The sequence below is a fragment of the Tachypleus tridentatus genome, chromosome 6 (genome assembly GCF_004210375.1).
Source record: "Tachypleus tridentatus isolate NWPU-2018 chromosome 6, ASM421037v1, whole genome shotgun sequence".
Classification (NCBI taxonomy): domain Eukaryota; kingdom Metazoa; phylum Arthropoda; class Merostomata; order Xiphosura; family Limulidae; genus Tachypleus; species Tachypleus tridentatus.
In genome coordinates this window covers 68,967,261-68,980,061 of record NC_134830.1, presented here as the reverse complement: position 1 = coordinate 68,980,061, position 12,801 = coordinate 68,967,261, and the positions used below count along the sequence as shown (strand labels likewise).

General features: G+C 34.5%; 1 protein-coding gene across 5 annotated transcripts in view; it reads left to right on the top strand.

The window, feature by feature from the left end:
- LOC143252750 (rho-related GTP-binding protein RhoE-like) overlaps positions 1-12,801 on the top strand; it is a 68,384-nt gene that overhangs the window by 41,040 nt on the left and 14,543 nt on the right. For 3 of the 5 annotated variants that reach the window (XM_076505374.1, XM_076505376.1, XM_076505372.1), the window contains 2 exons: positions 4,776-4,925; positions 11,932-12,019. In XM_076505374.1, the coding sequence (XP_076361489.1) occupies positions 4,821-4,925; positions 11,932-12,019 (193 nt within the window). In that variant the 5' untranslated portion in view covers positions 4,776-4,820. Of the gene's footprint in view, positions 1-4,758; positions 4,926-11,931; positions 12,020-12,801 lie in introns of all 5 variants that reach the window. The other 2 variants (XM_076505375.1, XM_076505373.1) reach the window with 1 other exon arrangement.

The window sequence follows — 12,801 nt, the reverse complement described above, 5'->3', positions numbered from 1 at the left end:
ATCCCATGATTACACGTCTACCTATTAATAAATAAATCTATAATTAAATTCTATAATTACTACCATGCAAATCAACATTTTACTTTTTTTGTTTTCTTTGTTTCAGAACATTACACAAGGCTACCTAAGTTATGCGCTTAACCATCCCCAATTAGGAATGATAGACTAGTTGAAACTACCCACCGCTAATCCTTTAGCTACTCTAGTCTTATCGAATACTGAGATATGATTGTCGATCTTATAGCACATACATGGCCTCAAAATATAGAGCGTGTTTTTGCGTCAAGAGATTGGAAAATAATTCAACAAAAGCTTTTGATAGGCCTACTAATCGCTATTGTATTCCTGATGCGCATATAATGGAAAAGGGTATACATATTTCTCTAACTCCTACCTAATTTACAAATATCTTAATTAAGGTGGCCATTTATCCTATAAGCTATAACTTAAAAAAATTCTTACCCTCGGACATTAAACTTTTAATGTTCTCAAAGCTTTACTATATACAATGCTATTAGAGTGACGGTGAAATTATACTCTTCAAAAAAAGAAACTCAAAAGGCAAAATTTGAGACAAATTGTTAACAAGTTTATTCCGGGTAGTTCTGTATGATATGTGTGAAACTTTGCACATTCACTGCTGAACATCCGAAGTCGGCGAAGTCCACGCTCATTAGGTGAAGTTTAACGTCACTCAACGTCAATAACGAGTATGCCCCCCCGTGAGCATCAATAACTGCTTGGCATCTCCTGCCCATGGAAGCGATGAGATGACGAATGGCTGTCCACTCAGCCTGTAAAGCTGATGCAAGCTGAGGTAGAGTCTACGGTTGAGGTTGTCGCCGTCGCAGACGTCGGTCCAACTCGTCCCAAAGATGTTTGATGGGGTTTAAATCTGGTGATCTGGAGGGCTAGGGAAGAACGTTGATGTTGTGGTGTCTCAAGAAAACAGTGGTGAGTCGGGCTGTGTGAGGACGGGCGTTGTCATGTTGAAAAAACCTCGTTGACGTTCACCATGATGGGTTGCACATGGGGCCTAAGAATTTCGTCGACGTATCGTTGAGCCGTAAGATTCCCTCGAATGTGCAAAAGGTCTGTTCTGGCATTGTAGGCGATGGCAGCCCACATCATGACGCTGTCACCACCAAATCTGTCAACTTCCTGCACACAGTTTGCTGCAAAACGTTCACCTCGGCGACGGTAAACACGGGTCCTTCCATCCTGCCTATGAAGCGTAAAACGTGATTCATCGCTGAACCAAACATGCCTCCATCGTCGATGAGGACATACCTGATGTGCCCGAGTCCACTGCAGCCGTTCTTGACGATGTTGCTGGGTGAGGATGACGCCTCTGACTGGACGTCGAGGTCGGATTCCTGCATCTCGTAGACGGTTGCGTACGATCTGATCGGAAATCTTACGCAGCCCTGGTATGGTTGAGGCAGTAGACGTCGCAGTGGTGGTCCTATCCCGAAGGTGACGTAACCGGATGTTGCGGTCTTGTGCGGGCGTGGTCACACGAGGTCTGCCAGATCGTGGAAGGTCACGAGTTGATCCATGTTGTTGGTGACGATTCCATAGCCTTGTGATGGTGCTTGGGTGGACATTCACAGCTTTGGCAACATCTGATCGAGATTCGCCTGCTTCCAAGCGACCAATGGCATTGTTGCGTTGTGCTTCAGTCAGTCTTGGCGTAACTGTATTGCGTGTCGGTGGCTTAACACTGAGCTATGGAAACCGAGAACTCGTCACTTTTATAGGGATTTTGGACATGTTGCACTTGCAGAACATGCATATCTCTCAAACAAATTTATTGGACACGAATGCGTTTTGGCGAAAAATCCGATGTTTTCCTCCGTTTTCAAAGTGCACAACTTTTATTGTCATTTTGGTCTGACAGTCAGTGCCTTAACACGTGTAACATCACATACTCTGAGCTTGTAACGTTATTACATATATTTCTCTTTAAAATAACAAAAATTTTGCGTTTCTTGTTTTGAAGAGTATATATTGTGTTCGTGTAAACAAGACTGCCTTCCCTCTAGCCTGTCAGGTTTGTGCAAAAATCCGAAACAAACTGTTTATTATGGAGTCTTAAGAGATTTATGATGCTCTATCATATGTCGTGTTGCCTTGGCACAGCCTTAAAATTCCGTTCCTGTCGGATTATAACATAAGATACTCTACTGTATCACACTATACAAGTTTCACAGAGATTCGGTGCATATATTTTGTTTGTTATTAGAAAAATATGCGCATACGTATTTAAAAAAAGAACTACTTACGGAGTATAGAAAGCAAACGTTAAACGTAATTATGTTTGTTTGTTGTCAAGCGCAAAGCTAATCCTATTGCCATATGTCATTTCCTGCTGTAGATATCGAAACCCAGTGTTTGTCGGTATATCACCTCAGACGTACTACTGAGTTACCAGAGTGGGAGGTGGTAATTTGGCCCTCTTTATTGGACTTAAAAGAACGAATGATGGATTGTTCGTAATCAAGTATAAAGCTACGCAAGGGGCTATCTGTGCTTCGCCCACCACCGATATCGAAATTCGTTTACTAGCGGTGTGAGTCCGCTGTGTTACTAGGGGCGCTATCTTATCAACTGGTTGATCGCAGGTTTGATGAATATGCATTAAAACAATCGGAAAATCTTTCTCCTATACTGTTATACAAAAATGCGTTTATTTTATTTCAGGTAGCTGTAACTGTGGGATAGTGTTTTTCATTCAATGTTTAAGCACTAGACGTTTACGAAAAACCATAAAAGATGGCTTCCGAGTTTTATATGAAAAAAAAAACCAAAAAACAACAAAAAAACATTTGAATCGATATCTTGAAAATCAATAAGGTTATTCTCTCCAAACTTGTCAACTGGTTTCTCCATGCTGCGGCCCAGAAAATGGTATACTTGTAAGAAATAAAGTTGTATGTTTAAGATTAAAATTCCTTATTCATATAAAATTTTATATTCGCACGAAAACTTGAAAAAGACTGGTAATTCGATTTTTATCTAGGTAATACTAATTTAAGTAAGTCTTAGTACGTTTCCTTTTGAAATGGAATAGCCAAAATCTAAGATTACATAATTCATGAAACTTGTTGTTTGATCGCCTTCTAATCATGCGATAGATTTGAAATGCTATCAAAATACCGATATTTGAAAAAAAAAAAGGAATAAACTAGTAAAGGAAGGCTGTAAATAATTTTCTGTAAGACTAACAAATGTAATAGTTTCGTTCCTAAAACGTAAGCTCGCTTGATAAAACTATGAAGTTACTAACATTAGGCTTGATTATTAACGGTCCTTTAGTCGTTTGTTGAGTCGAACTTTCAACGTAAAAAAAAAAAGAGTTTACCGAGCTTAAGACTTGTTGTTCATATACACTGTTGAGTATGTTATATTAAAATTGTTTTGAATATATTAATCAGAAAGTTACGTGACAACCGCAATCGATATAAAGTCACGTTGGAACGTCATGCTTCAGAATTACATTTTGACACCTAACAACCCTTTCCTATGCAAAAATATTAATACTCTCAGATCATAAGGATGAGCTCAGTCTGTGGATTTATAATTTTCAGAACAGAGATATCCTTTGTACTTAATGGCATTGAAAAGTAAAGGAATACAGATCAAGTGTGGTACTAGAACCTTGTAAGAAGAAACCTGTTACAGACGAGAATCTACGAATACAAATATCGGTAAAAGCTTACTATGTGCCTTAGGCAACAGTACACGTAGTAATCAAAAAAGATTTCCGTCTGGAAAAGTGACATAATTCACTTGCACATAGGTTACTTTCATAACATATCTTTCAACCGTCGCATACGTTAAGCATATGGGGATTAAAACAAGTATTCTTACTATTCTATACGAAGCCACATTTGCCGACTCGTGGGATGCAGCACATATGTATTTATTTGCTATTAGATTAGGGAAATGGGCACCAGAAACCCGTCCTTTATCACTAGATGGATTAAGGAAAGCATGCAAGGAGGATAGATATATTTTGGAAGTGACAACTTTACTTGTCAAGGTACAATGAAAACTACGTTGCATGGATATTCTCACGAACAACATGGCTAAACTTACAAATCAGTTTAATATAACACGTTCAACTTCTGTATATTTTTAAGATTGTATATTTCTTTTTGAACAGTCGCTTGTATATACATTACGCCAAAATTATTAATGTAAAAGTCTTTAAGGATAAATTTCAGCCTAATCTTTAACCTATGATTTAGGGTTGTAACGTTTAAGTAAACATCTTTACTGAGTTTTACCGATTGATTTTCGTCAATGTTGCTTTCTAATGATTAGGCTATTCAGTTCCATTTGATTTGTTATCCGGTTAATTGATATTTTTGGAGTGGACGTAGGAATTTCGGTTTACCAGATTATAAGATGATCACCGTTTAAGTTAAAGCCTTAAAATGATTGCTTGAATCTAGTTTACTCTTTTTTTTTTTTTTTACATCCATAACATAAAAATTTAAGACCTTAATATTAAGGTGGCATGGTTTAATTAATAATCTTAAGATCTGGTAGTACATTTTTAAATTAATCTTAAATCTCTTCGAAACGTCATTTCAAAATAAAATAACACCAATTGCTACTTTTACGGTAACACAAACTCTTATAACACATACTTTTTTAAGATTTATGACAATTCTTAAAAACGACATTTTTAAAGTTGTGTTACAGATATAGCAGAGTGATATGAAAATTCTAACAGACACTTTTTAACAGGTTTGTTTTGTTGCTAGTCTGATCCGTCCGTACACCTTACAGTTTCTGTGATAAGCCAGTGGATGGAAAGGATGGAAGAGTTCAACTGTAAGGTCGTATTAGTAGGGGATAGTCGTTGTGGGAAAACTGCTCTGATCCATAGGTTCACAAATGATAACTTTTTAGAGGTAAGAAGAAAGTATATTAAAATATCTAACCACAGGTAGTGTGGTGTTACTGATGGTTTATTTGAGAAAAATAGCAGTGCTTTGGTATAAAATACATTTGATGAAGTAAGACAAATTGTATCTCATAATGTTTGTAAATATGTTTTTATTATTACTCATAATAATATCTGAAAACACTTTAACAGAACTGTTCAGCGTTAAACACACTTTGTCCACAAATAAGTCATTAAAAAAAGCAACTAATGAAACCCTAACGTTTTTGACTGGTGGATCCTGCCCTCTCTTGACCACTGAAAAAGACAGGTTTACTTGTCAAAGCACTAAAGTTTATTTCTTTTAGCGTGACTTGCTACACTGTTTGATCCACGTGATTGATACTATCATAAACCTAGAGATAAAGATACTTTATTACAGATAATAACTCAGATTAGCCTATATATGTGTGATATTTATTCAAAGCGTGTTTATAAGTCATAACAAACTCCGGTTTCACAGGCTTTCAAGCCCCTTTATGACAGCAGCAATAACTATATGTTATTAAATATAATAGCATACAGCTAGAAATACTGTATTAAAGGAAATTGACTGGAAATTATCTTAGAAATAAAATCAGCTTCTTAATATATGATACCATAAATATTCATACGTTTAATACAAATAAAACTGATCAATCATCAGTATCTTAACACTCCTACGAAAAGTGGGGCCTAATAGGCCCCAGAGCAACTTGAAAGGTTATTAATATTAGGCTAATAATTTTGTATTTAAATGAAATTGCCATTTAAATCCATTAATGAATGGATTAACGAGATTCCCACTGTCCCTATCTACTATCTAGCGAAATCACAGCCAGGGGAACGGGCTTGGAGAAATCAGGACTAGAAACGTCTTTTCGTAGGAGTGTTAATCTAGTCACGACAGTAGTCTAGAGTTAAAGGTACTTAACTAATGACAACAGTCTAGAGCTAAAGATGCGTTAATAACGGCAGTAGTCTAGAGCTAAATTTTAATTTACTAACGAATATATAGCTAAATATACTGTAATTAACAATAATAGGATAAAGGACTTTACTAAAATGATTATCTATAGATAAAGGAACTTTATGAATTATAATAATGTAGAGATGAAATCAGTATTTTAGTCACAACAGAAATTCTGGTTACTAAAACTTACCAGTTTTGTTTTATACTAACAATAACATAATGGAAATTAAAGTTTCTGTTAATACAATGATTCGGTTAGTTTATTAGTTTACTAAATCACTTTTGTTCACAGCAACATTTAGTCAATTAACTTGAGTATTAAAAGCTAATCTTACCACCAACATTTCAGTGTCGTTAGTTAAAATTTGATGAGTTACTACCAAGAGTGAGAAAACATAAGAGAAAATTATGAATGTTAGTCTTAGCTCTTTAGTGCAGTACAGGAACATCAACTTCGTTGTAATTTTTATCGAACCAAATATGTTTTGAACAAGGCAAATCTGATGTTATCAACACTTTATTAATGCAATGCATTAATAAAAGTTAAATCTTTTGGCGTTTTTGGTTTCTTGTTTTAAATACTGTTTCAAAATGATTTTTTAAATGTTAAAAATAAAACGGAAGCTGTTGTATGTAACTTAACTTGCAAATAAACCAACATTTAAACGTACCTTGAAGCGCAATATTTCAAAGCAACAAAGAATCATTACCACAATCTTAAAATATGATCGTGCAAAACTCTACTGATAATACGAGACCTACGCATCATTAAAATGTAATATTCGATTGAAAGGAGGTTGATTTAGAATTTGGTAATATGCAGTGTAATACTTAAGGAAGTTCACGTTATTCACAGACGAAGTTATTAGTTCTCTTTCTTGTACAAAGGTCAGGGTTTATCATGCCACTCTGTGAATTTGTGGTTTTTTATTCGCGTCCTGTTGTCGCACAAATGTGCTCTGCAGTTCAGGGCCGTGGGTGCAATGTAAGACTTACAAACAAATCTTGACTTCAATCAGACAAGAGTGATCAGGGTGTTGACTGAAGGTGCTAATGACTGAATGTCTTAGTTCTAGCCCATCAGTTCAAAACTAAGGTCGATTATGCGCAGATGGTATATGTGTAGTTTGCGTCAAAGGTTCTAACATTAACAAACAAGTACTTTTATATAAAATAAGAAAAGCTAGTTTCTAATAATAGAAACTGAATTTAATGTCATTACAGTCTTGGCTATTTCTGCTGTACTTGAGAAGAACCTTTTGTTACCAAATACTTTATATCATGATAGCTTCTTCATAATGCTATCTTGATGAACAATTAGCAGTAGGAGGACTGAAGCTGTTTGTGGTGTTGTCGTTATTTTTTGTTATTTTTTCTAAACAAATTCACCTATTATTTCTTTACAACATTTGTAATGTACAATTTTATTTTGTGTAATGTATTTCAGCGTAGGTGATTAAGTAAAGCTAACAGGCTAGAGGCTAAATAATTTTTAAGTGATAAAATATTACAGTATAACTTCGTTATCACGATAGTTTTGTGATTTTTTTTGAAGTATGGATAATACTGTAATGTATACTGCGTGCGAATGTTTGTTACAGTGGTTTAGCCGTATTTGTATAATCCGACGACTTTATTGTATTTTGAAGATTTAACTAGCTTTTATCACAATGGTTTTGTCATGTTTTCAAGGCATGAACATAAAAAAAAAGCTTTTGAAAAACTTGATAAATTCAAGTGATAATTTTTCGAACAAAGTCGGAGGATAGGATTCGACGCTCAAAATTATTTTAAGTGTTAAAGCTGAGGGTTAAAACTTAAAACAAGTAGTGATTAGGTAATTTTAATTTATTTTTAATATTAATATTAACTATTTTACGTATTAAACACTGTGTTTATTGAATCTGTGTAAATTTATTCAAGCTGTTCTCAGATTGTTTGTGTTTACTCAAATGGAAGTTGTTTTTATTTTTAATTTGTTAGTCAGGTAAGGAAGTGACTTGTATTAAAGAATAAAATTTAACAAACACTTGAAGCGAAATCTTCATTACATCAAGTTTTGTTTCTCTTTTTGTTCGTCTCATGAAACCAGATGACTGTGAGACCTCGTGTCGCACGAACTTGTGTATCTCGTGCTCAAAACACGAGCTGACTTTTAAACGCGTAACAGATTTAAAGCTGTCACTATAAGCTGGTTTGCTGAAAAAAGTCGGTTATTACGATGTTTCGTGTGAAGACTCTACGTAAGATAGTCGCGTTGTAATAAATTATTTCGGTTTCCAACCAGACGTAATACATTAATCTTTTCCCTATGAGGTTGTAGGCGAGTTTTATCATTCTTTTTAGTAATATAATAAATTACCTTTCTCAAAACTTAATAAATCACTTGTTCGTTTACTATTGCTATTACATGTTGCCAAATATTTCCTTTAATACTAATGGAAGTGGAAAGTATTTGTTTGCTTGTTTTAAATTTCCACGCAAAATTATAGAAATGGTTTTCTGCATATAGCCATCGTTAACTTCAAATCGATAGAGTTGTTAGCAGAATATATTGCCTACTCTTTGGCTGCTCTTGTCTGACAGAAAAAAAAGTTAGACAGTAGTTGACGTAAACACCTCGACGTTGACTTCATTTCAGCTGGTAAAATGCGAAATTAAATATCACATTGTGTTTGTCAGTTAGTAAAACCGGATTATCCCTGTTGCCAATCTTCGTGAATGTTTTCTTCGCTCACAGGACGGCGTGCTGTAGACATCCAGCATTAATCTGAGGTTTGTGAGGAATGAATGAAAAAAAACACACTCAAGTACCCTTTCTTCTCCTGACTTGAATATATTACACAGAAGTCGACGTAAACACCTTGCCGTTTACTTCATGTGGTATAATGAACAGATGTTAAATTCCATCGGGAAGGATGCGAGATTTCTCCGATTAATGGCATCAGAAAAACACGTGGTTTCAGGAAGTGTTTATACAAAATGATAACACCCCTATAACCCGAACATGGGTTATAGGGTTTATATCATTTTTTTTATCAATATTTCTTCAAATTCAATTCATTCGATTCAACTTATAAAGTGCGTTGTGTGAAGAAATGAATGCAATGCTGTTTTAGTCGGAATAAATTACTTTATTTAAACCAATCCTATCTGTCACCGTTCAAAAATACTTTAAAGTGATAATTGTGTTGGGGAAAAAGTATTTTGAAAACGCTTTGTCGTCAGACAAATGTTAGCATTCCTCGCTAGTCATTTATTTATTACAAAGCTTGTTTAGTAACGGTATAATGCAGCGAAGTGCCGAAGGGAGTGTCTGGTAGGGCAAAAGCCACTATCTTCCGATCCTTACGCCACCAAAGTGCCCTTTTTATTTTTTGACAAGGTTTAGCAAATTATGACATGCAGCACGTGATTTATAAACCTCCTAAAAAACCTCGTTTTCTATATTTCTTTATTTACTGTTCAATGTTTGAAGAAAATAAATAAAATTAAAGAACAGTTTTATACTACTGGTAACGTAACATGAATGCACGTGCGTCACATCATTGCAATTTCTGTAATATTAATCATATACGGCTGAAAAGTCAATAAAATAAAAATAATAAATGTATATATATAGCTGTATAATGTTATGACATTTAAATTGTTTAGACTAAACATTTGTGTTTTTTCTTATAATTTGTAGATACTCCAGGAACACAAAAAAGCGTAATTCATATCTACTTCCTAATGTTTTTGGTAGTTACGTTTGTTTTTGTTTGTTTGTTTTTGAATTTCGCACAAAGCTACTCGAGGGCTATCTGTGCTAGCCGTCCCTAATTTAGTAGTGTAAGACTAGAGGGAAGGCAGCTAGTCATCACCACCCACCGCCAACTCATTGGCTACTCTTTTACCAACGAATAGTGGAATTGATCGTCACATTATAACGCCCCCACGGCCGAAAGGACAAGCATGTTTGGTGCGACCGGTATTCGAACCCGCCACCCTCAGATTACGAGTCGAACGCCTTAACCCACCTTGCCATGCTGGGCAGTCTCTTACTGAGAGTTACTAGGAAAGAAAAGAGGATTCCACTTTTAAAATAAACTGAACACAGAAACTTAGACACAAAAGTAAAAAATGTAGATATAATATAATATTAGGTAGTAATACGTAAACATTCACATATATTTATAAGATTCAACTAAATAGGAATAAACGCGAATCTGTTTGGTACTCGTGAAATTTTGCACTGTATACCAAAGTCAGCCCAGAATCTCCATAATCCTCCCCTTTCTCCCCCCCCCACAAAAGGCTTGCCATACGATGCCCGGAAAGTATCATATAAATATATATACATACTTGTTTATTTGTGTGTGTGTGTGATTCATTGTCTTTTCAACGTCTTCTACATATTACTGGTTTAATGTGTTATGGTTCCTACAAGTATAAAGAGTGATTTTCTTTTTTGTAGTATGTTCTGTTCCAATTACAAGTATTTGACTTCTCTACTTTTAGATATTTTCTTTTATTTTGATCCAGAGAAAAGCAACTCGAAACCTTTCATTGAATAAAACTTTACAGTGAAAGTATACATAAATGCTTCTATAGATATCAAGCATTTCGTCTGTAGCCTCCACTTTACCTGTATATTCGCTTCCGTCGTTAAGCCTACACATTACGATCCTTATTTTCTTCAGTCATTAACAAAAAACGTCAAAAGGGTTTGTGTGTATTTTATCTTATAGCAAAGCCACATCGGGCTATCTGCTGTGTCCACCGAGGAAAATCAAACCTCTAACCTTAGCATTGTAAATTCGTAGATTTACAGCTGTCCCAGCGGGGGACGAGTCGGAAGGTAAATTTGTTGATATTATTGTTATTTGTATGGCTTACCAATAGATGGGGCTATTATATTCTATCATGTAAGATCGATTATATTATAGTTACTGATTGCAATTCTATCTATCAAGATATTCTGATCCTCGTATAAATTAAACCTCTTGTTCTACACCAAAAAAAAAACAAAATAAAACGAACTTGTATTTAACTAAGACTAAACACTAAGCTGTAAGTGCGATCTGTTTCGCTATATCCAATGTAACTGAGCTCTTTAACAAAAGGTTTTAAATAAGAGTAATGTGACTGAAGGAGTTATGTTTCTTATTCGTGTAGTCATGATTATACCTATATCAGAACACAACCAGTCAGCAACACTGCCTTTTACACGGCAACTTGCAATTTAATATTGCTACTAACTGAAAGTATGGAGTGTTGCAGTGGTCTGATTTTCAGACTCGCAGCCTGGTAAACTAACCAACAGGTTAAGACACGCCCAGAGTTTGGCTAAACTTGTATGTAAAGAAATTGGCACACTTGAAAATTAATATTTTGTCAAAATTAATAAATTCAGGAAGGATTAGTCAGCCCTCTATGAATCAGTAAACATTTTCAGCAAAGCTAAAACTTCAAAGAAAGGGATGTGCTGACATTTTTACAGTGTCTTGTACAAGTCATAGGTCAAGGTTGAGTTCACACTGGGATTAACTGACAGCTCTTTCTTTGCTAGGGTTACAATTTGATATACCTTATATATAATTCTGTAGTAACAAGTATTTCTTTATGAAAGTGTTGCTTACAAATACACATTGACGTATAGTAATATAGATTTTAAACCTTCCAAGTATCATTTGGCGTCTAATGACAGAGCTCGTTAATTATATTGGAATGGAAGCTTGATTTTTGTTTCTGTCGGATATATATATATATATATATATATTTTTAAATATTGACGTGTATTTAAATATCAACCAATTAAAGTTTTGGTGAGTAATACCTTATTGCTTTATTATGTGATTGGTCAGTTATTTCAAACATGCAATATATGTCAACAAATATAATTCTTTATATCTATAACAATCATACATGTATTAATAATGAAATGCCCCTTTTTTATTCACCCAAACGAAATATTTTACAAGTGCTATTAAATATTTGATTTAAAACGAATGTTTAGTTAAGTTACTTTATTATGTTACAGGTGTATACCCCGACAGGGTTTGAACGTTACACGACGAGTTACGAGGTTGGGGACTACACAATAAATTTTACAGTTTGGGACACATCAGGTAAGAAAACTAGATTTCATTATCTTTATGGATGATCCTCGAATATCTACATATGTAAATAACAAGACGTAAAACTGTACTGCTATAAAACATGAAAATACATAATTCATAATTACTGGACAAAAATAAATAAATAGAAATATCGAATTGCAAGAATTCTAACCTACATTCATAAAAATGGAATTTTGCTGCGTTTGAAGTATCTACGTAGTTTGAGATATATCAAATACACATCATCGTAGACAAGCCTAACTCCAGATTAAACACGACCATTATAAGACGTTTCACAAGTAATTACACAAATCACGACGCAAGGACGCTGAATAATTACAAGCATATTTATAGCAATATGATTTCGTAGGATCTTTATATCTTTGAAGCTAACCGAATGAAATCTTCTGTTTAGACTTGTAACGATGTTCATTATTAGTACAATAATAGGACTCAATCTTTATTGTGAACTCAACATCTCTTCTAATGACTTTCAATGTATAATAAAAAGGAACTCGGTAATTTCCAAGTGCTCTTAATAGCATCATTTTTTTTTCATTCATTGCTGAAAATCGGGCTAACGTATCACCTAAATTGTATGTGATCAGATTTCTATATGATGCCTAGTTTGGTATCATGTGTTGACTTTTATCTTGGGTTATTTTAGCATACACAGACAAAATAAACAAACCAGCAGATAAACAAACAAAATTCTGTGTACTTTATAAAGAAAGTGACGTTTAATGCTGTTTTGTACAGCTTCTTTATACGTGTTGGGCCCATTAATATAA